The sequence below is a fragment of the Suncus etruscus genome, chromosome 1 (genome assembly GCF_024139225.1).
Source record: "Suncus etruscus isolate mSunEtr1 chromosome 1, mSunEtr1.pri.cur, whole genome shotgun sequence".
NCBI classification, from domain to species: Eukaryota; Metazoa; Chordata; class Mammalia; order Eulipotyphla; family Soricidae; genus Suncus; species Suncus etruscus.
The window spans coordinates 54235445-54260989 of record NC_064848.1 but is presented as its reverse complement, the minus strand read 5'-3'; the positions used below and the strand labels follow the sequence as shown (position 1 = coordinate 54260989).

At 37.6% G+C, this 25545-nt stretch overlaps 1 protein-coding gene across 1 annotated transcript in view; it reads right to left on the bottom strand.

Moving 5' to 3' along the window:
- TEK (TEK receptor tyrosine kinase) overlaps positions 1–25545 on the bottom strand; it is a 129744-nt gene that overhangs the window by 66143 nt on the left and 38056 nt on the right. The window contains 6 exon segments of the mRNA XM_049770985.1: positions 367–372; positions 1776–1803; positions 1805–1864; positions 1866–1930; positions 2296–2406; positions 12884–13195. Coding sequence (XP_049626942.1) covers positions 367–372; positions 1776–1803; positions 1805–1864; positions 1866–1930; positions 2296–2406; positions 12884–13195 — 582 coding nt within the window.

Here is a 25545-nt window from a genome sequence, read left to right as displayed (position 1 = left end):
GAATTATATTAATCCTGGGGTGACTCCTTTTTAATATGAGAATGGAAAAATTGCTTTTAGATGTACCTTATTAGTAAATCTCAAATAATTAGAACTAGGACAGATATTTTTAAATGGGATAATGGTGATTTAATTCAAAGTTACATAGAACAACTTTAGATATCAGTAGTGCTTCAAAAACATTTTTGCTGAAATAGTTCTAAAAACAAAACAAAATAAAATGTATGCACCTAGTAATATGAAAAGAGACAACTTGGAGATCAAAATGTATTTGAAGCTCTTTTTTTGTTTGTTTTTAAGTTTTTTATTTTTGGGCACACCCCGGTGATGCTTAGGAGTTACTCCAGATATGCACTCAGAAATCACTCCTAGCTAGAAGGACGCTGTGGATCGAACCAGGTCAGTCCTGGATCGGCAGCGTGCAAGGCAAACCCTCTACCTCTGTGTTATCACTGGCCCCTGAAGTTTCTTGTTTTAAAAGTTTGGATGAATCTTAAATTTTACTCTAAATCATCTTTTTTTTGACATTCAAAAATAAGTCTCTAGACCATTTGATGTATATCAACATTGTCTTTGGTATTGCTGGAAATTTTACCCATTTTTCCCAGACTCTAAGCACCTCAAGTATATGGTGTTGTAGCAAACTGGAGAAAAATAATCTGTTGAAATTAGTAGAAAGTATGTCCTCACCATTCACACACTCCCTGGGTATAATGAAATAAAAGATAATATGCTAGCCTAAATTACATTAGCCTCACTTTTAATATTTTTATTATCACACTGCAGAACTCTTTATGAGTTTGACTACCAGTAATTAGAGAATGACAGAATAGTCCAACTACATAGACTGATCGCTTGTAATAATTAATTAATAATAATTTATATCAAAAATAATATTAATAATTTATATGATAAATGCTGGAGAAAATTTGCACTACCTTTTATGGGTGTTTATATTACATATCATTTAAAACAACTAAATAAATAGTGATAACTATTTCTTATTTTGATAATTATAATAGGGGGAAGAAAAGCTCTCATGATTCTAATACTTGTATTTTTAAACCCAAATATCAAATCATATTGAGAGTTAAGTACCCAGAAAATGTAGGATTTACATCAGATTTAAATATATATTAAAACAAACCAGAAGGTCAACTCATCTCCCTATAGAGATATCTTTCAGATAACAAACACTTTCAGATGTAGCTCACCAAAGTTCCCCTCTACTATAAAGATGCTGCTGTTGTTTAACTGTGAGACCTTATTGCCTATCCTATAATACATTGATCTTCCTGTCATTAGTCTATACCTGATTTAATATAGTGCAATCACGATTCAAAAGATTAGGAAGATATCTCAAATGTTTAGAGTATTGTCTGTCATACATGAGGCCCCATGCACTGTGTTTGATCCCAAGCACTTATCCACCCCTCCAAGTACCATAGAGTATTGCCAGAATAGTTTCCAGCACCACTGGGTTTGAACAGAACCACATCCCATTTCACCCAGTCAAGTCCTGAATCATCAGGCCTACACACAAGTCTGAGTATTGCTAGAAAATGTAGCCCAACCCTATCCTGAAATATTTTTGAGAGTGACAAACCCATTGCCTATTAACCTATCCTATCACTTTCCTAGCATCCCCTTTTATTCTTACAACTAATCCCCAGGTTATTACTTAAGTTAGCAAAGAGTCACTATCTGTTACTTGTCACTAAAATTTCTAATAGTTGTACCAAAAGATAGTGGCTTTTCTGTCACTTACTTCGGACAATCAAGCCTGGTGAAGGCTGAGGTGAAAGAGGTTTCCTCCTATGTACCTGGCTGAGTACACCCCAGCATCTTGGGTGGCGGTTGCAGCACTGAGGCAGATGCACTTCTAAAATGTTAGGGACTTCATGCCGGGGCACTGAATGAATGAAGGAACCTGGATAGGACACATGGAATGGAGAACAATAGGTTATATTTCCAAACTCTTATTTTTTTGTCCAGTTATACTCCAATACATTCAGCCAATTGATGAAATCACCTAACAATGCATTTATTTCTCATAATGTCTCCCCATCTTGAAGTATAACTATGCAATAAATATACATTTATATATGTGTGTGGACCTTCAAGTTAATGCAATTTACTTAATTAAGAACTATTTTGTCTAAGAGGCTTCTGTTCTAGAAATTTATTAGCTATATCATAGCAAACATAAGCCCCAAGGCCACAATGGCATAATAACCCAAATATTTTGTATTAGCCAATATCAGACACCATGAAGCAAAGAAAGCACAAACTCACCATTCTTGTAAATCACTGCATCTTCTTCTTTCATCAAGATCTTTTTGAAAGATATGTTCACATTATCTCCCCTGTCCACAGTCATAGTCAAAGTAGCTGGTAAAAAGGAAGCTTTTAAAAAAGAGAAAAATAAAATCACACATTTTATTCAATAATGATTGAACTTCAAATTTAAAGGATGGCACTTTCCAGGTGTCAGCTGATTTTTATAATATAAAAAATAGTGACAGTGGGGCCAGAGAGGTAGCATGGAAGTAAGGTATTTGCCTTGCATGCAGAAGGTCGGTGGTTTGAATCCTGGCATCCTGCATAGTCCCCCAAGCCTGCCAGGAGCGATTTCTGAGCATGGAGCCAGGAGTAACCCCTGAGCGTTGCTGGGTGTGACCCAAAAACCAAAAAATAGTAACAGTAACCAATTTAACAGAATGAACAGCTAACAACAACAAGAGCTTACTAAACCTTCTGCCATTGTACTGATAACTTTATTGGTGATAAAATAGTTTTCATAAATGTGCTTGCTACTGTATTTTTTTCTTTTTTCTTTCTTTTTAATTTTAAAATTTTCTTCTGTTACTTTTTCCTTTTTCAATAACTTTGCTTTTACTTATCTAGAAACAAATGTATTATGGTCAACTATGTCAACTATATGCATCTTCTTTAAATAAAAAAAAAAGAATGACAGTGAATGGGATTTAAACTTTCTCTAAAATTTACTAGATTCTTTTAAATAAATTTTTTTTTTTTTGGTTTTTGGGCCACACACGGCCGTGCTCAGGAGTTACTTCTGGCTATCTGCTCAGAAATAGCTCCTGGCAGGCACGGGGGACCATATGGGATGCAGGGATTCAAACCAACCACCAACCACCTTAGGTGCTGGATCGACTGCTTGCAAGGCAAATGCCACTGTGCTATCTCTCCGGCCCCTTAAATAACTTTTTAAATAACTCTTTTAAATAAATGACAGTAAAAGGAACTACAAATATATATATGATATATACACATTTTCTATCCAACTAATTAATATAGGATTCATATTGCTTAGTATCTATTATCAATCTAAAAGCTTATATTTAGTTATTAAGAATATCATCTGTGACAATGTCATTTTTCTTAACTCTATCAAATTTCCTAGATGTGGAACAGAAAATTAATGGCTAAACATTTACATAATGGCTTTGTCTTTAGTAGTTTGGGGTTGTTGCACCAAATAATTCCAATTGTTTTAGAATGCCACAAGTTTTCTCAAATAGAGTAGCATAATACTTAACTTTTCTATGCTTATTATACATATTAGAATATGAGAATATGCAAGGTGGAATCCAATAACTTGCCTTATCCATTTACTAATCCATATATGAACTGTTATTCATGGGACTGAATAATACCATGTGATAACCAGAGAAGTTATTATATATTTGTCTTACAAGAGAATTTTGAAAACATTTGTCATATTGAAACACATTGTCTGAGTTCTTTAATTTATAGAACAATTTTATGTGAACAAAATCTTCTAATATTTTCCTACCACAACAGTATGAATTCATTTAATTTATACATAATCTGCAGATTTACAACTATAAAAAGAAAGATTATATTTAAGGGGGACTATATAAAAAGTGAGACTATATTTATTACATTAAACAAAATTTTAAAATGTAAGGAGGTATCTGAAAGAAGAGAGAAAGGATATAGAGAGAGGTCAGGAAAGAATTAAATTAATTAATCAGAGTGAAAGTACAGTAGGTACTTTTGCCTTTTAAGTAGCTGGTCTTTTTTTGAACCCAGACACTCTATATGGTCCCCTGAGCACCTTCAAGAACAATCCCTGCACACAGAAGCCTGAGTGCTACCAGGTGTGCTCCCCCCCAAAAAACTCCAGAAACCAGTAACAATAGCAACAAAACAATAAAATGGTAGATTTTTTTTTGTTCTTTTTTTTGTGCCACACCCATTGATGCTCCGGCCCCCAAATGGTAGATATTATGCCAAATATATGTCAAGAGTCAAAGAACCTGAGATAATATAAGTTGAAATAACTATATAACTATATATTCTTTCCCAAAAATTCTATAAATTACAGTAAATGACTAAACCATTGAAGTCCCAACATGTTAAACATTATGACACATTAGATTGAGTATAATGAGGTAGAACACAAAGCAGGCTAATAATAAGTGAAGGAAACTGCTATTGTAATAATTATACTGAGAAAAAATTTTTATACTATATCTTTTCATGAAGATTAAAAGCGATGAAGATACAATAATCTCAAAACAGATGAAATAAAAACAAAATTAAAGGAAGAAACAGATAAATCCACAAAGAGCTGTGGAAACTTTTGAAACTGATTTTTTAAATAGACCAAAAATGACTAAGGACAAATACAAATTTGAGTGTTGTAGTAATAAATCTGGTGAATTTTCACAAACCTATGCATTTTCAAGCATAGTGTCTGTTAAAGCATAAAGTACATTTACTTAAATAATGAAGAATAAATATCCTGCAGAGTAAATTCTCTGCCCAGAATTAATATAAATTAATTAGAAATGAGTAGAAAAGATCCTATATTCTAAAATCTTAATCCCTTTTGCATTTCAGTTAAGAATCAAACCTTGAAGACTGGAGAACTCCTGCTGCAGATCAAGGGGTTGCTGTGCCAGTTTCTATGCCTTCCTGCTTACCTGTGGCTTTTCGACAGGAGGTCAAAGAGAGGCTGAACAGTTTCTATATCCACCCTGATCCTAGAGAACTATCACTGAGGATAAAGGAAAAACTACACTTAGAAGGCCCTGAGCTTTGAGTTTGTCTGCCTGTTCTCTGTACTCTGCCTAGAGTCCAACATAAACTCCTGCAGTGCAGTGACATGGGAGCAAACCCAGAGGAAGAGTAGCTGGAATCAAAGGTCTCTGGGATAATAGTCCTGGGCCTCAGACACTGACTGGATCCTTGAATTACTTAACCCTTGAATGTCTCAGTTTCCTCAGCTAGAAGGAAAAGTGTCTATTTTGAAAGAGTATTAAGAATATTAAATGAGGTATGCCAAGACCTGATGAGTAGAAGAGGTCAGCAGGAATGACAGCTCTATTGCATTTGACTTTTGGAAGCATAGATATCAGCAACAATTTTCTTTTCTTTTCTTTTTCTTTTTTGGTTTTTCAGTCACACTGGGTGATGCTCAGAAGTTACTCCTGGCTGCACTTAAAAATAGCTCCTGGCTTGGGGGACCTTATGGAACGCTGGGGCTGTCAAACAGCAGTTCATCCTAGGCTAGTGCATGCAAGGCAGAGGCCCTACTACTTGCGCCACCACTCCAGTCCCTCTCTTTTTTTCTTTTTTTTTTTCTTTCTTTCTTTCTTTCTTTCTTTCTTTCTTTCTTTCTTTCTTTCTTTCTTTCTTTCTTTCTTTCTTCTTTCTTTCTTCCTTCTTTCTTTCTTTCTTTCTTCCTTCCTTCCTTCCTTCCTTCCTTCCTTCCTTCCTTCCTTCCTTCCTTCCTTCCTTCCTTTCTTTCTTTCTCTCTCTCTTTCTTTCTTTCTCTTTCTTATTTTTGAGGAAGGGAGGAAGAGAAAGTAAGAGAGAATAAATGCTCAAAAAGAATGAGGGACTTTCCAAAGGCAGAGGAGAGCCACAGTACACATTCCAGCATCAAAGTATAAAAGTACAGGCCTCAATGGTGGAGATGTAGGTGACATGTTTTTGGGCAACACGTGTGCATAGCAGCAACACATAGTGCTCAGTCAGCACATGCACACTGAACAGCAGAAAGTGAGCTTTCTTGACATTATAACAATGGATCTGGTCTTCAGGCGATACAGTTAGGAGTCCTGTGGGGACTGGTATAAAGGACTTGTGAGGGCTTCTCTCACACTGACAAAGTAGCTGATTTAGTAGTTATAAGGTGTCCAGCTCTTGTGCTATAATATAGTCCTGGGAGTCCTGGGATCTTGTGAGAATTTTTCCTGACCATTTCATACTGTTCCTTTCTATGTGGTTTGTTTATGTTTTTCTGCCCCTTTGTGGAAAGATTGTTTAGCTGACCGTGGGACCTCTCACTCAGCATTGTGTTCTGAAAAGGAACCAAGATTCTCCACTAGGCTCAATTCCAAAGCGGCTTTTCTTTTTCCCTACTTTGTTGCTCGTTATTATTTCAGACCTTGTGCCTTTTAAGCTTTGCATTTCCTTAGGTAGAAGCAGTCACTCAAGAGTTCCACAGCTGTCAGACTGCCACCTCCTGCATTACTGCCGCTCTCAGCCGATTATGCTCTGCAGGTTACTACTACACTTTGGGCCTCTAAACATAGGGGATCAGTGCATATACAGTAGATCAATGCCATGTGACTGAATCATAAAAAAAAGTACCTTTAGATAATGCCTATTATGGACACATCATGATTTTAGAGACCCTACACATATGTGATTTTCATAGTATCTCTACAAGATAGCTTATTGTTCAGGTATCCTAATTTTACAAATGAAGAGATAAAGGTAAACGTTAAGTAACACAGGATGATAGCTAGTGGCATCCAAATGCTCACTTTTCCAGATCCAACATTGGTACTAGATGTGTGAAGGAATCTGAGTTATAATAGATTAAATCTTATCTGTTAATATAGATCATAACAATTATCAATGTATTTCAATTTGGTAAAGACTAGCATGATAAAATTACCGTGGGAATGCCTAGTATTTAATTAGTATTCATGAAATGGAAACAGCATACCATTACTATACAGTGGCACAAAAGAAGTTTAAGAATCCTTATGGAAAAGTAATTATAATTAGCAAATAGTGAATTGAGAGGGGAGGAAGAGAGGACTAAAGGTGACAGAGACAGGAATGGAGTCCTGGGCACTTTGATGGTGGTGCAACACACCAAGTTTGTGCATCAGTACCATTTAATTAACTTTAATATAATATAATAATGTTACCTAAACTATATGTTTAACATAAATAAAACTGTGGAATAAGGGGCCGGCGAGGTGGCGCTAGAGGTAAGGTGTCTGCCTTGCAAGCGCTAGCCAAGGAAGGACCATGGTTCGATCCCCCGGCGTCCCATATGGTCCCCCCAAGCCAGAGGCAATTTCTGAGCACTTAGCTGGGAGTACCCCTGAGCATCAAATGGGTGTGGCCTGAAAAAAAAACCTGTGGAATAAAATAATTTATTAATGAGTTAGATTTTATAGTCTCCCAATTTTCTAACATCATGCACCTAACATGTTTGTTTGTATTACTTAAATACAAATAATTCTATATGATCAATCTCACAAATCATATTTGGGAAGCTTGACATTCTTAAAGAAAATCTATATCTCAAATAAAAATAGGAATAAAATTCTCTTTGATGAAAATGCAAGAATTCTTTAAATGTGAAAATGTTACAAACTTCCATTTTAACTCTATACCTCTAAAAGAAATAGTCAGTGAAATTTGAATAAGCTGCTATGACTTTTTTAGATAATGCCATTGATAAAAACTGTTTGGGTATTTGGATTCTGTGAGCCAACTTAAGCTGTGGTTTGGCACAGTTCATAGATTTTCCACTTCCTCCCCAGATGCGAGTTAGCAGCAAGCAGGAATATATTGATGTTTATTCTATCCTGCTGTGTCCTCAAGCAGTTCCCATGATATTTTACTAGGGAATTAATGGTGGCATAAAGACAGTGTGGGAGTCTTTCCTGACTCATCATAAAATGATTTCTTTCCTTGTCCATATTTCAGGTATTAAACAGTGAGCAAAAGAAACAGAACCATTCAATAGCAGAGTGGGCAAGTTGTTAAAAATACTAGGAAGAAAGTACTATCTATTTTTCTAATGTGTATAACCTCCAAAATAATGCTAATATGAATGAAAATTTCTACAAATGATTAGATAAATTGATACCTTTATGTTAAGAGTTTCTCTGAAACACTCTAATAATGAATATTTACTGAAATCCAGGTAATGTTTAGGTATCTTGTTTGGTTATCAAATGAATGTTGAAAATCTTCATCTCTCACTTTTTATAGGGTTCAGGAAATGTACATATGTACAGATGTTCAGATCATTGTACAGATGAGGAAATTCTGAGTCCACTTCTGGTAATTCTGTGATCAGTGGTACATGCCTGATAGTTTGGCTCTTGGGGGTTACCTGAGCTACCCCAGTAGTGCTGGGAGTTATGGCATGTCATGCTGAAGATCTAACACAAGGCATTTTACATGGTAGGCATCTGCCATACTGCTTGAGCTATCTTCTTGTCTCACCTCTACTTCATTTCCAAGTGAAACTTTGACTTTAATAAATAACTTATCCTCAGACATATTATTCAGTTACAGGTCTAAGTTCAAACTGGTGACTAGATGACTTCCACTATTATACTTCAAGTAGGGGATTTGGGTTGCTTTGAAAGATTTCAAGAGGAGTTGTGTACTTTATAAAAAAACAAGTGCTCGAAATAAGGGGATTGGTAAACATGAAAATACAGCAATATCCAAAGGGAACACAAAGATCGCAAGTACTGGCCCTGAAGTCAAATCCTTGGGCTTCAAATTCTATCCTGAACATTGATAAAATGCTGTTATTCAGCAGTATTTCACTCAGCAAAATCACTTAGGATCATAGCTATCATGCAGTTCAAATGTTTTTCATGCATTATTTAAAGCTACACAAATATGAAGGTATTAGCATGTCCATTTAAAAATATTAGCCCAATAGGAAATCAAATAACTTACCTAAGGGTGACAAATGGTAAAATATCTAAACTTGGGTGGTTATGACACTGAGAAATCATTGTCCCTCCACTATGTCCCACTTTCTAGCATCATGTAAATGAATTTAAGCTACCCTTAACTTTTTGTTTGCCTGGACACTCACTTGGAAGAATTATTGCCACTGGCTTTTGTCTCATTGTTCTGGCTAAATATATTCTGTAAGATTAAGCTACATAATTTCATAACAACTTTGCATAACAATATTAAGAGAGCCCAGAAGGACCCAGTGGCAAGCCACCTTTCATTCCTTTGAAAACCAGACAGGCTCAAATTTTGGAACAATTTCTTTTTTTTTTTTTTTTTTTTTTGGTTTTTGGGCCACACCTGGCAGTGCTCAGGGGCTACTCCTGGCTGTCTGCTCAGAAATAGCTCCTGGCAGGCACGGGGGACCATATGGGACACCGGGATTCGAACCAACCACCTTTGGTCCTGAATCGGCTGCTTGCAAGGCAAACACCGCTGTGCTATCTCTCCGGGCCCTTGGAACAATTTCAATAAAAATGTAGAAGCATTAGTAGATGAACATAATTCTTTATACAAATCAAACACCAAATGACACTTGTGAAAAATAATAGAGCTGACTTTTCTGCCATGATAGCTTTGGCACACCTCACATCCCTTTGTTCAATCTCTCTTCCCTCACTGAAGAGCTACTTTCCTGGGAATTTCTATTGTGCTCCTTTCCCACTCACTCTGGTGTCATTTAAAGGTGACTGTTACAGGATCTTTTTTTTTTTTTTAACAAAAATCTTTCCTTCACTTGGTGTGAGTAGCTATTTTATCACTTTTATCTTAAAACAGTTTTGTTACCTTAAGATATTTTTTATTACCATTGTTGGAAAATTCAAAGAAATATGTTCAGGCAGAACAGACCTGGTGCTAAAACCTGGCCTTGCAGTGTGTGTGGTCCATGACAGGGCACTGCACCTCATCCCCAGAGACCTTCACAGAGATGCAGAATTTCAGAATTCTCCCTCAAACCCTACATTTTAAAAATATCCACAAGTGATCTGTAAGTACTTACAACTTTGAAAAGCACTGATTTTAAAAAGAACTCCAGATACTTTTGTAAAGAACTGGACAATCAGAGTATATGCAGACATGAACTGCTTTTCTGAAACTGTGGGAATTTTTTTTTTTATTTTGGGTCACACCCGGTAGTGCTCAGGGGTTACTTCTGGCTCTATGCTCAGAAATCGCTCCTGGCAGGCTTGGGGGACCATATGGGATGCTGTGATTCGAACCAATGACCTTCTGCATGAAAGGCAAATGCCTTACCTCCATGCTATCTCTCTGGCCCCATATCAAAGGAATTTTTTAAATTTTGGGCGGTGGGGCTTCCCAAGCAGTGCTGAAGAGGCAGGGGAGAGAGGATCTACTGGTGCCACCAACAATGCTAAATAATGCTCAACCAACAGTGTCATTGTATTAAGAAAGGGCCCAGAGAGATAGCACAGCGGCATTTGCCTTGCAAGCAGCCGATCCAGGACCAAAGGTGGTTGGTTCGAATCCTGGTGTCTCATATGGTCCCCCGTGCCTGCCAGGAGCTATTTCTGAGTAGACAGCCAGTAGTAACCCCTGAGCACCACCAGGTGTGCCCCCCCCCCAAAAAAAAGGATGCATTCTAAGTTCACAGTTCAATGCAGTTCTGATGATGGTTATTTGAAAATATTTTTTTAGTGTAAGTATGGTCAGCCCAAGAGAGGGACTGATGTGAGAAGGACACAGAATGATTTTAATAAAAAGAAGATGGTCTATAACTTCCTCCCAGCAGAAGATCTTAAGAGTGCCTATAGTCTACCTGCCAATCCAGGACTGGGTGTTTTAGAGAAAATTAACAAATCATGTTTGTAATGCCACTTTACTTCATCCAAGTGTCACTGGCTTTGTAAACTGTAGACTAGCCTAACAATTTAGTTTTGAATCTAGTTCAATTTTGGAAAAAAGGAAAGTAACATAATATCCCAACTTTGTGAAACAGTAACAGAATCAGTCTTCCATTATGGGTGTCTCTCACCATCTTCCTTCGACATTCTGGAATTCTAGAATCTGAGTCTTGATACATGACTGCTAAAAAAAAAAACAAAACAAAACAAAACATAGTCCCTTTCCAAAAATGGTAGCCAGAAAAAAGTCAATTCTTCATCCTCTTTATATTCACATTCTACCACTTAACTTTTAGGACCTTCCTATTCTGATTTTGAACTCAGCCACTGGACCTGCTTTCAGCAGTAAAATGCAGCAGAAGAGAGTTTATACAATTCCATACTTGGAATTGTAACACAATCCCTATTTTTAAAATAACATATTTATTTAAACACTGAGATTACAAACATGTTTGTAGTTGGGCTTCAGTTACAAAAAAAGAACACCCCACTTCACCAATCAACCTTCCCACCACCAATGCCTCCCATCTCTCTTCTCCCCCACCCCTTGCCTGTATTAGAGACAGGCAATCTATTTCTTTTAAGAAGAATTGTGTTGCTCTTTGTTTTCTTGATCTTCTGCTATGCCCATGGGAATGTATTTATATTAACTTGCTAAAGGGAACCAGACACATGAAACACACAAGTTGTTTCAGCAAAGACCAGCTTAAGAGTCACCATACACACATGTGGAAAAGCCCACTCAAGATCAGCAGAGCCAACTAAATAACTCAGCTTCTTTAGATTCATGAAATAATATATGTGTTGTATGTAACTGTTGTTTTTAGTTGTGTTATACCTTATCATAAATCTATAGACACTGATACAACTTATATGTAACAGATTAGACAGAATTAATATGTCAGATATCTTAACTAATTATGATTTATCAATTTTTCTATTTTAATTTTTGTTACTTTTTACTAAAACATTAAATTGTTATTAATACTTAGTCATAAGCAAAACAGAATAAAATGTTAAATTTTTATCAAAACAAAAAAAATCTATAAGAAAGCCCCAATAATAAGTTTGGCAAGTTTATCTCCATCAGGGTCCAAAAGCCCTTAGTAGAAACTATAATATATTTTGTATCATCTTGTGACTAGGCCCAATGCCTTATTAAGGATAGTAAAGTGAAGAAGTTTGACTGGATAGTCAATTTTTTTTAAAGTTCTGAGTACTCAGAACTTTTTTTTTGGGGGGGGGGGTCACACCCGGCTGTGCTCAGGGGTTACTCCTGGCTGTCTGCTCAGAAATAGCTCCTGGCAGGCACGGGGGACCATATGGGACACCCGGATTCAAACCAACCACCTTTGGTCCTGGATCGGCTGCTTGCAAGGCAAACGCCGCTGTGCTATCTCTCCAGGCCCGAGTACTCAGAACTTTGTATGCAGCCGACCTTGGTTTGATCCTTGATACCCAATATGGGCCGCCACGCCTACTAGGAGTAGTAAATCCTGAGAGCAGAGTCAGAAATTTCCCCGAGTACTTCCGGATGTGGCTCAAATACAAACTCAATAATTAAATAAAGTTCTGTGTACCCGACATATCAATGGTTGAAAATAGGCTTAAAAAGAAACAAAAGTTGGGGCCAGATTGGTGGTGCAAGCCGTAAGGTATCTGCCTTGCGCGCGTTAAGCCTAGGATGAACTGTGGTTCGATCCCCCAGCGTCCCAAATGGTACCCCAAGTCAGGAGCAATTTCTGAGCACATAACCAGGAGTAACCCTTGAGCATCACCGAGTGTGGCCCAAAAATAAAACACACACAAACACACACACAAAACCAAAAGTCTGCACACTTCTTGCTTATAGTTCATGTCCAGTCTCTGAGTCTCTGAGACAGCAGCTGTCAAAATGAAAGTGTTCATATATTTCTCAGAGGACCTCACCTGCTCACAACTAAGGGGCATGTTACCTTGTTGGCGCATCTTCATGGTCCTTATCCTTATTGTCTCTCCTCGTACTCGCCCTTCACAGAAGTAAGCACCGTTGATTTCACTAGCCTTTTCTCTCTTCCAAACAACTTTTTTAGCCCATTCTCTGGTCGTATCTTGAGTTACTTCCAGTGGATCATGGTGTTGGTTCATTAAGGCTTCAAAATCTCTTCCTATGGTGAGAGGCTCAGGGGGATGCCATTCAGGAGCAATGCAGGTGAGGGAAGTTTCAGCATCAGACACAAGAGGTAGGGAATTGATCAGGATCAGGTCCATGGCACCATCAACTGAACCTAAAAGGGAAAAAGGAACATGACTAAAGTGATTAACAAGGCCCCACAAGGTAAATTGATGCTTATGTGACTTTATCTAAAAAAGAGTTGTGGTTTGAGAAATAGTACAATAGGCAATGTCACTTGCCTTGCACACAGTCAACCTAGGTTTGCTCCACAATATCCCACATAGTCCCCCAATATAAATAAACTCAAAAACTGTCTATTTTTCAACATACTGGAAAGATTGAATGAGATAAAGAAAGTAATTTGCCAAGCACTATATCTGCTCTAGATAAGATGCTCAATGATCATATATTCCATTTCCTGAATACTAGTCCCAACCACAACTCTCTCCAAACTTTAACATATCTTTGGAAACATTTGAAGCATGTATTCTGTAGGATTTTTCCATAAGTGGTAAATCACATTTAATTTTTTATTTTTTTTGTGATGCCAAAGATCAAATTCCAGGTCTCAAATACCAGGGTAAGCAAGCATTCTATCCGTGAGCCACATTCCCAGCACTGAAGCATGTTTTGAAAGAAAATCCACTCATTTCACTTTCTCTGTATTTCTTTATCCTTTCTGTTCCCTTTCTTTCTCTTCTATTTTCCAGAGTTGTGATAAGAAAATAAAATATGAGGGCTTAGGGATAGTTCAATGGTACAGTGCGTGCCTTCTTTGCATAAAGACAGAAGTCAGATCCTTTCACTAGTCACATGCCAAGTGAAATGCCAGGGACATGGGATTCCCAGTACTACAACAAAATATGCACTCCAGTTATAAAGCCTAACATATGCAAGCACAGCAACTGAAGTGTGTAAACACCATAATCGAGTATGTGAACCCCAGTGAGCACCAAATCAAATGTGAAATCTCTGCCAAGAATGGTCATAAAATACAATCTCGGGGCCAGACTAATAATACAATGGGTAAAGCACTTTTCTTTCAAGCAATCCACCTTGGTTCGATCCCCAGCATTTCATGTGGTCCTCTGAGCTATCTAGGTGTAAATTCTGAGTGCAGAGAAAAACAGACCCCTGAGCACCACCAGGTATGACGAGAGAGAGAGAGAGAGAGAGAGAGAGAGAGAGAGAGAGAGAAGTACAATTTCTAGCAAGCACCACAAATAAGTATACAGCACCCTCCTGCCCCAGTAATTATAATACTGACAACGAAAATGGGGCATAATAAAGATATAAGTGCCAGAGATTCGTTTGAAAAAATTAAATAAAATCTGTATGCTGTCTGGTTCTCATGGTTGATTCTCAGGTCTATCTAAAATGATTAAGAGATTAGACAGTTTAAGCATGTTAAATAATGAGAAATAGTTCAGAGACCTTTGTGTAGATGTAAAGTGACTCAAGTACAATGCATGCTCTTCATGTAATCCCCATTAAAGCCTTTGAGATATGTGCCATCTTATTACTTTTAAATATAAAGAAATGGAACTCAAAAGATTGAGTAGCTTCTATTGTCTTTCATAGGCAGTCAGTAGGAGTTGCAATTTAAACTTTTATTAGTCTTCCTTTTTTAACTTAGTTGCCATGATTTACAAAATATTAAAAAAATTATAAATTAAAATACACAAAAAAACAATTTAATGATTAATTTATATAATAATTAATTTATAAAATAAATCATTTCAGGAATTCAAAGTTCCCTTTCCAATCTCATCACCACTCTGCCACATGACCCAAGGTTTCCTCCCATTCCTCTACCTGCCCACCTTGCAAACTATTTTTTAAAATTTTTCACTAAAGTATGAATCACATGTTTACAATATATTTACTCTCATTTTTTAATTGAAGAACTTTGAATTGCAAATTTAAAAAGATATTTATGATTGAGGGAGGGACTTCAGAGCATAAAAACCGGCTAACCTTTGCAAAAGCTGGCTCCCTGTGTGTGACACCAGGCGGGGAAAATCCGCGAAAGTACACCGGCCCAGTGGGGCTCAGCTGTGAAAGACTGTGAGTGTGACCTGTCCATGTCTGTCTACTGTCCTCTTGCGTGAAACTCTTGCGAGTGGGGCAAAAAGAGCCTCCAGAAACCTCGCTCGCCCAGACGCCATTTTCAGGGAGGGACTTCAGAGCATAAAAACCGGCTAACCTTTGCAAAAGCTGGCTCCCTGTGTGTGACACCAGGCGGGGAAAATCCGCGACAGTACACCGGCCCAGTGGGGCTCAGCTGTGAAAGACTGTGAGTGTGACCTGTCTATGTCTGTCTACTGTCCTCTTGCGTGAAACTCTTGCGAGTGGGGCAAAAAGAGGCTCAGAGGAGCACGGCTGCTCCGCTTCGCTACGCGGCCGTGCACTCTTTCTAAGGAAAGAACTCCATTGCAACAAGAAGGAAAAATCACACTAAGAACGGCGTTATATCACAGAAGCAAACATTTCTCTCTGGACTGTCTTCTCTGTTGCATGCTCGGGCCTAAGATTTGACCCAGTGTGAGGCTTCATCCACGGAGGACTCCCCTCCCTTAGAGGCAAGTCAGCCCATCCAGAAAGGGAGGAGCCAGAGGAGTGTGCTGCCTACATCACATAGACAATGAATACCACCACAACACGTAGAAAAACCCACAATACAAGTGTGACAATGGGGAAACAACGCAGGCCAGCATCAGACATAGAGAATGAAGATGACAATTCTGAGGACCAGATAATGACTGAACAACTAATCAACCTCTCAGATAAGGACTTTAGACTAGCAATATGGAAGGTGCTCAACAGACTCCAAGAAACCATGGATCGAGTTGAACAGAACACTAATAAGAACCAAGAAAATATGAAGGCAGAAATGACAAAACTCCAAACTGAAATAACATGTCAACTAACAGGACTGAAAAAGTCAGTAAACGAAGTGAATGACAAAATGGATAAGCTCTGGGACAGGGTATCAGAAGCTGAGAATAGACTTGGTGCTGTGGAAGATGAGATACATAACAATTCCATACAGCAGGAGAGATTGGACAAAAAACTTAAAGCAAATGAGCAGACAATGGAAAAATTAGTCAAAGAATGGGAACAGACGAAAATAGAAGTCTATGATAAGATCAACAGAAACAACTTAAGAATCATTGGAGTCCCAGAGACCCAGGAAGAAAATTTCCAGGAAGAATCAATGGTCAAGAACATCATTAAAGAGAAACTTCCAGAGCTAAAGAATATATGTGATCAAATCCTGCATGCCCGAAGAGTACCAACCAAAAGAGACCCCAGAAAAACCACCCCAAGACACATCCTAGTCACAATGACAAATCCCACAGATAGAGACAGAATTCTGAAAACAGCAAGATCAAAAGGGGAAATCATGTTCAAGCAAGCTTCCCTGAGATTTACAGCAGACCTGTCACCAGAAACGCTCAATGCCAGAAAGCAGTGGTGGGATATTGTGACAAGACTGAATGAAATGAATGCTTCACCCAGAATACTATACCCAGCAAAACTCACTTTCCGGTTTGATGGAAGAATACATGGTTTCACAGACAAAAAACAGCTCAGAAACTTCACAGACACAAAACCAGTCTTAAGAGAAAAACTGAAAGACCTAATCTAAGACAAGACTACCCAAAAGACACACCAAATTTTGAAATAAAGATGGCGTTAAATCCCAGGACAATTCTTTCTCTCAACGTCAATGGACTAAATGCACCAGTTAAGAGACACAGAGTGGCTAAATGGATCAAAAAACTCAATCCAACCTTCTGCTGCCTACAAGAAACGCACCTGAATAGTCAGAACAAACATAGACTCAAAATAAAAGGCTGGAGAAAAGTTATCCAAGCAAACAACACCCATAAAAAAGCTGGAGTGGCCATACTAATATCAGATAATGCAAACTTTATACTCAGGAAGGTTGTAAGGGACAAAGACGGACATTTTATATTAATCAAGGGGTACGTAGAGCAGGAAGAATTCACTCTCCTAAACATATATGCACCGAATGAGGGGCCAGCAAAATATTTAATACAACTGTTGACAAATCTGAAAAATAATATCAACAACAACACAATAATTGTGGGGGACCTTAACACGGCTTTGTCAACACTGGACAGGTCAACCAGACTGAAACCCAACAAGAATATACTAGACCTGAGGAGAGAAATGGAAGAAAGAGGCCTAGTAGATATATATAGGACACTCCATCCCCAGAAACCTGGATACACATTCTTCTCCAATGTACATGGAACATTCTCCAGGATAGACTACATGCTGGCACATAAAACATACCTCCATAAGATCAAGAGGATAGAAATTTTGCAGACTACCTTCGCTGACCACAAGGCTCTGAAATTATTTGTGAACTCCAAAGGGACTCAGAAGAAACACTTTAACACCTGGAAGTTAAACAGCCTCATGCTCAATAACCAGTGGGTCCGAGATGAAATCAAGGAGGAAATCAAAAGGTTCCTGGAAACAAATGACAATAAAGACACAAACTCTCAGAACCTATGGGACACAGCAAAAGCAGTACTGAGAGGAAAATTTATAGCTTTGCAAGCACACATCAGGAAGGAAGAAGGAGCTTACCTGAGTAGCTTAATGACACAGCTAATAGAACTAGAAAATGCTCAACAAAAGGACCCAAGAATAGGAAGACAGAAGGAAATAACAAAGCTGAGAGCAGAAATCAACGAAGTGGAAACTCAAAAAACAATCCGAAAGATCAACGAAAGCAGAAGTTGGTTCTTTGAAAAAATAAACAAGATTGATAGACCACTGGCAAACCTAACAAAGAAAGAGAGAGAGAGAAACTTGATAACTCGTATCAGGAATGAAAAAGGAGAGATCACTACTGATATGACAGAGATTCAAAGGGTAATCAGAAACTACTTTGAAAAACTCTACGCCACTAAAAATGAGAACCTGGAAGAAATGGATAAATTCTTGGACTCTTATAATCTTCCACGGTTGAAGGAAGAGGATGTAGCATATCTAAACACCCCCATCACCATTGATGAAATTAAAACAGTAATCAAATGTCTGCCGAAAAACAAAAGCCCAGGTCCAGATGGATTCACTAATGAATTCTATCAAACTTTCCAAGAGGAACTACTGCCAATCTTGGCAAGACTCTTTCATGAAATTGAACAAACCGAAACACTTCCAAATAGCTTTTATGAAGCCAACATCACCTTGATACCTAAACCAGACAGAGACGCTACCAAAAAAGAAAATTACAGACCAATATCACTGATGAATGCAGATGCAAAGATCCTCAACAAAATCCTGGCAAATAGGATTCAATGCCTCGTTAAGAAGATCATCCACTACGATCAAGTAGGTTTCATCCCAGGAATGCAAGGCTGGTTTAACATCCGTAAATCTATCAACATAATACACAACATCAATAACAAGAAAAATAAAAACCACATGATCATATCAATAGATGCAGAGAAAGCATTTGATAAGGTCCAACACCCATTCTTGATCAAAACTCTCAGCAAGATGGGAATGGAGGGAACCTTTCTCAATATAGTGAAGGCCATCTACCACAAGCCAGTGGCAAATATTATCCTCAATGGAGAAAAACTGAAAGCCTTCCCTCTAAATTCTGGCACAAGACAAGGCTGTCCTCTCTCACCACTCCTATTCAACATAGCACTGGAAGTACTTGCTATAGCGATTAGGCAAGAAAAGGATATCAAGGGAATCCAGATAGGAAAGGAAGAAGTCAAGCTCTCACTGTTTGCAGATGACATGATACTCTACTTAGAAAACCCTAAAGACTCTATCAAAAAGCTTCTAGAAACAATAGACTCATATAGCAAGGTGGCAGGCTACAAAATTAACACACAAAAATCAATGGCCTTTCTATATACCAATAGTAATAAGGATGAAATGGACATTAAGAAAACAACCCCATTCACAATAGTACCACACAAACTCAAATATCTTGGAATCAACTTGACTAAATATGTGAAGGACCTATACAAAGAAAAACTATAAAAACTCTGCTCCAAGAAATAAGAGAGGACACACGGAAATGGAAAACACATACCTCTGCTCATGGATTGGCAGGATTAACATCATCAAAATGTCAATACTCCCCAAGGCATTATACAAGATTTAATGCCATCCCTCTAAAGATACCCATGACATTCTTCAAAGAAGTGGATCAGACACTTTTGAAATTCATTTGGAACAATAAACACCCTCGAATAGCTAAAAGCAATCATTGGAAAAAGAATATGGGAGGAATTACTTTTCCCAACTTTAAACGGTACTACAAAGCAACAGTTATCAAAACAGCATGGGGGTATGGGAATAAAGATAGGTCCTCAGATCAGTGGAATAGGCTTGAATAACTCAGAAAATGTTCCCCCAGAGATACAACCATCTAATTTTGATAAAGGAGCAGGAAATCCTAAATGGAGCATGGAAAGCCTCTTCAACAAGTGGTGTTGGCACAATTGGATAGCTACTTGCAAAAAATTTAAACTTAGACCCCCAGCTAACATCATGTACAAAGGTAAATCCAAATGGATTAAAGACCTCGATATCAGCCCTCAAAAACCATAAGATATATAGAACAGCACATAGGCAAAACACTACAGGACATTACAGGCATCTTCAAGGAGGAAACTGCACTCTCCAAGCAAGTGAAAGCAGAGATTAAACAGATGGAATATATTAAGCTGAGAAGCTTCTGCAACCTCAAAGGAAATAGTGCCAGGATACAAGAGCCACCCACTGAGTGGGAGAAACTATTCACCCAATACCCATCAGATAAGGGGCTAATTCTCCAAAATATACAAGGCACTGACAGAACTTTACAAGAAAAAAAACATCTAACTCCATCAAAAAAATGGGGAGAAGAAATGAACAGACACTTTGACAGAACGAAGAAATACGCATGGCCAAAAGACACATGAAAAAATGTTCCACATCACTAATCATCAGGGAGATGCAAATCAAAACAACGATGAGATACCACCTCACACCCCAGAGAATGGCACACATCACAAAGAATGAGAATAAACAGTGTTGGCGGGGATGTGGAGAGAAAGGAACTCTTATCCACTGCTGGTGGGAATGCTGTCTAGTTCAACCTTTATGGAAAGCGATATGGAGATTCCTCCAAAAACTGGAAATCGAGCTCCCATACGATCCAGCTATACCACTCCTAGGAATATACCCTAGGAACACAAAAATACAATACAAAAACCCCTTCCTTACACCTATATTCATTGCAGCTCTATTTACCATAGCAAGACTCTGGAAACAACCAAGATGCCCTTCAACAGACGAATGGCTAAAGAAACTGTGGTACATATACACAATGGAATATTATGCAGCTGTCAGGAGAGATGAAGTCATGAAATTTTCCTATACATGGATGTACATGGAATCTATTATGCTGAGTGAAATAAGTCAGAGAGAGAGAGAGAAAAACGCAGAATGGTCTCACTCATCTATGGGTTTTAAGAAAAATGAAAGACACCCTGGTAATAATAATTTTCAGACACAAAAGAGAAAAGAGCTGGAAGTTCCAGCTCACCTCAGGAAGCTCACCACAAAGAGTGATGAGTTTAGTTAGAGAAATAACTACATTTTGAACTGTCCTAATATTGAGAATGTATGAGGGAAATGTAGAGTGTTTAGGGTACAGGCGGGGGTTGGGTGGGGAGGAGGGAGATTTGGGACTTGGGTGATGGGAATGTTGCACTGGTGATGGGTGGTGTTCCTTTTATGACTGAAACCCAAACACAATCATGTATGTAATCAAGGTGTTTAAATAAAAAATATGCATTAATAAAAAAAACAATATATAAATTCATAAAAAAAATTTAAAAAGATATTTATGATTGAGTTTCAGGCATACAATGTTCCAATACAAATCCCTTCACCAGTGTCCACTTCCATCCACCAACGTTCCCAGTTTTCTCCCAACAGCACCCTCCCCAAGCCTGCCTCTGTAAGTGGCACTTTTCTCCTGGTCCATTGTCCTACTATTGCCTCCCTGAGGTATTCCCCCACTTCTATCCCAGTCCCAAGCTTCCTCCTGAAGACCAGCTCCTGCTCTATTTCATATTGCCTTTGGATATTTGGTATTCCCTTTTAAGACATTTCTCCATATGACACATATGAGAGAGATAACATGAGAGAATTAGGCAACATATGAAAAAAGTCTTGTTTCTTTCCCTCTGATTATACCTCTTGACCCTTAATAGTTTTGATGTACATAGTTACCTTATACTTAAAACCACCAAAATGTCTAAGAACCTTGAACAATATTTATATTTCTATCAGTCATCTCCTCAATTCCCCTTTCCCCACCACTTCTTCCATAGAAATTTGAACTTTTATAATACATAGGTCTTACTGTTACTTAAACATACCATGGTTTATCTTACCTCAAAATCCTTATCCATAGTGATCCCATGCTGAAACATTCTATTCTACACAACTTTTGAGACTCAGCTTAATGTCTTTATATTAGGTGCTTTTCTATTCTACCTACCTTTTCTAAAATATCTACTACATATCCTCTTCCCGTTGGGCTCAAATCAGCCTCCTGTTTCCTTCATAAATATTAACATAGTATGTGATTGCTTTATTTACATTCCTCCGAATGGTAAATTCAAGGAGAACTAATTTTGAAGCTGCTTTGTTCATGTAAGTATCCTGCCAAATTTTAATAGAGTCCACTCAAAAAGAATTTTGGGGGACCAGAGAAATAATACAGGGTGTCAGGCACTTGCATATATTTTATTCATGGCATCACATATACTGCCCTGAGTATTACCAGGAGTAACCCCTGAACACAGAACCAGGAGTAAGTCCTGAGCACAGACAGGTGTAGTCCAAAACCCTTAAACAATAGCAAACAATGAACAAATAATAACATAACAAAAGAATTTGTTGAATGAGTGAATAACTAGATGGATGGCTCATTATGCTCAAGGGTTACTCCTAGCTCTGTGCTCAGAAATCACTTCTGGCAGGTTTGATGGACCATATAGAATGCCGGGGATCAAACCAGGTCAGTTTCAAGGTCTTCCACATGCAAGACAAACACCTACCACCGTGCTATCACTCCAGCCCAATAAAAAGAAAATCTTTACTAGAATGAGTTTCTAAATCCAACCCTGAAACATTAAGCTTGTTTCAACTCTCCTGGGAAAATTTTAAGTCTAGAGAGAAGGAAGATTATAGATAAGTAAGTGCATTAAAAAGAGAAGCAGGTTCTAGGAAAACTAGTAGTGAAAGCACAGCTTCCAAACATAATGGAGACATCATCCCTTCCACATGCCTATCAAGCACTGCTTTTCAGAACCCAGCTCCTCTCCCAGGCTTGCATTCCAGGCTTGTTTCCAGAGAGTTATCTAGAGGGAGGAAACACTAATACTTTTTCAGCTTCAGTTACATTAAGTCTCATCTTTAGGGCTATTCATTTGCTCTAAATTCAATGAACTGAATTTGCACTAGTCAATAATTATTGAATGTCTTTAGGAAATAACAGAAAAAGCAGTTGATACATATGAAAAGAAGAGCATGTTAATTGAAAATTGTTTTTAGGCACGGATCTTTTTTCTGTTTCCCTTTGTTCCTACTAATTCTCTCCCTTTCCTTTTAATGATATAAAGTCATTGAAATAGTGTTTTCCAAGAGTTTGGCCTTCAGATTACATTTTGCTAGCTTTATTTAGTATGCTTATTATAGTTCTCTGCAATTACCATTTAAAATATCAGAAGAATTTTATATGTAAACTTTGAATATGAAGAAGAAATACCTATTATACTCAGCTTAGAAATAATATGCTTAGCTTTACTAAAGTTGGCTTTCATATTTTTATTTTATATACATATACAGTACATTACTTTGTTTAAAGAGCATAATTAATCGTTATACAGAATACATTTCTTTCTAAGTATGTAAAGGAAAGAAAAGAAAGGAAGGAAGGAAGGAAGGAAGAAAGAAAAGAAAGAGAAAGAAGAAAGAAAGAAAGAAAAGAAAGAAAGAAAGAAAGAATAAAGAAGGAAAAAAAGAAGAAAGAAAGAAAGAAAGAAAGAAAGAAAGAAGGAAGGAAGGGAGGAAGGGAGGAAGGGAGGAAGGAGTAAGAAAGGAAGAAGAAAGGAAGAAAGAAAAAATAAAGAGAGAAAGAAAGAAAGAAAGAGAGAAACAGAAAGACAGAAAAAGAAAGAAAGAAAGAAGGAAGGAAGGAAGGAGGAAGGAAGGAAGGAAGGAAGGAAGAAAGGAAAGAAGGAAGGAAGGAAAGAAGGAAGGAAATAAGAAAGAAAGAAAAGAAGAAAAGAAAGAAAGAAAGAAAGAAAGAAAGAAAGAAAGAAAGAAAGAAAGAAAGAAAGAAAGAAAAGAAGAAAAGAAAGAAAGAAAGAAAAAGAAGAAAGAAAGAAGAAAGAAAGAGAAGGAAGGAAGGAAGGAAGGAAGGAAGGAAGGAAAGAAGGAAGGAAAGAAAGAAGGAAAGAAAGAAAGAAGAAAGAAAGAAAGAAAGAAGAAGAAAGAAAGAAAGAAAGAAAGAGAAGAAAGAAAGAAAGAAAGAAAGAAAGAGAAAAGAAAGAAAGAAAGAAAGAAGAAAGAAAGAAAGGAAAGAAAGAAAGAAAGAAAGAAGAAAGAAAGAAAGAAAGAAAAAGAAAGAAGGAAAGAAAGAAAGAAGAAAGAAAGAAAGAAAGAAAGAAAGAAAATGAAAGAGAGAACGAGAGAACGAAAGAAAGAAAGAAAGGAAGAAAGAACAAAGAAAGGAAAGAAATAAAGAAAGAAAGAGAAGAAAGAAAAAAGAAGAGAAAGAAAGAAAGAAAGAAAAAAAAGAAAAGAAAGAAAGAAGGAAGGAAGGAAGGAAGGAAGGAAGGAAGGAAGGAAGGAAAGAAGGAAGGAAGGAAAGAAGGAAGGAAGGAAAGAAGGAAGGAAAGAAAGAAGGAAGAAAGAAAGAGAAAGAGAAGAAAAGAAAGAAAGAAAGAAAGAAGAAAGAAAGAAAGAAAGAAAGAAAGAAAGAAAGAAAGAAAGAAAGAAAGAAAGAAAGAAAGAAAGAAAAGAAAAGAAAGAAAGAAAGAAGGAAAGGAAGGAAGGAAGAAAGAAAGAAGGAAAGGAAGGAAGGAAGAAAGAAGGAAAGGAAGGAAGGAAGGAAGGAAAGGAAGAGACAGAAAGAGAAAGAAAGAAAAAAGAAAGGAAGAAGAAAGGAGAGAAGAAAAAGAAAAAGGAAGGAAGAAAGAGAAATGAAGGAGAAAGAACAAGGAATGAAGTAAGGAAGAAACAAGAGAGGATAAAAGAGCATGCAACTAGAAAATTTGTGAAAATTATATCTTGCAATGAAGTCATTAAGTCACTGCCAGAAGATTTCCTAAGCTCTTAATCATGAGTTTACTTTTGTTTCTGAATATTAGATGCCTTCAAATACTCACTGGCATCTAAATTGGTTTGATCTTATGGGATGACAATATTTAAAAAAATATTGGAGTTTTTGTGTGACTGTGTGTCTCAGTTCAGGAATTCTAAGCAGTACTGCTGATACGGCAGCTTTTGTGGGGTGTGGTTTTTCTGGCTACCAGGACTTTCAGTAGTACAAAAGGGGTGGGGGTGGAGGGTACCTGCACTCATCTTTCCAAAAGTACTGGTGTTGTCAGCCCCAAATACTGGCATGTAGATAATTCCTCACAACCCCAGTCCCCAGGGGATTGAGGGCACAGGTCCAGCAGAAAGTAATCCAAACCAAGTTGAAATGCACCTGGGGATCTTTTAATCATGAGAAGTGAATATCTGTTGGAGCCACAGTCTTTATTGGGAAGGTTTCACTGTTGTTGGTTCTAGTTTGTATATTTAATCTGTCCTTTTCATTTTCTGGGGTCAAAACCAGAACCATCCCAGATTGGCCACATGCAAGGCCTACTGCTGTGCTATCACTCTGGCTCCAGTCTGTCCTTTCTTAACACCACCAATGAACCTATGACCCCTTAGTAGGGCCATTATTTCATCAAAACATAGATCCCAGCTGGACTCACAGCATTGGTAGATTATGCCTAACACCTTTCTTACATAACATCTTCTACAAGTCATGTTGGGGATTGAACCTAAGTTTTATCTTCTAAACCAAAGTGCAGGAGCCAGGAAAATAAAGTCCATAAAACATTTGTCTTGTCACAGTTGATCTGAGTTGAGAATACAGCACTACATAATGTTCTCTGAAAGCCACCAAGACTAATCCCTGAGCATGGATCCAAAGGAAAGCCCTAAGCACCAGAGGATATGACCCCCAAAACAACAACAACAACAACAACAAAAAAAAACCCAATACAACTGAAAGCTGTATTCTTCAACTTTTAACACTTGTAGCTACTGTGCTATATTCCAGTCTGCAGACCAGCAATTATAGCCAAGACAGTAGGTCACTGGTTTTCAAACTTCCTATAT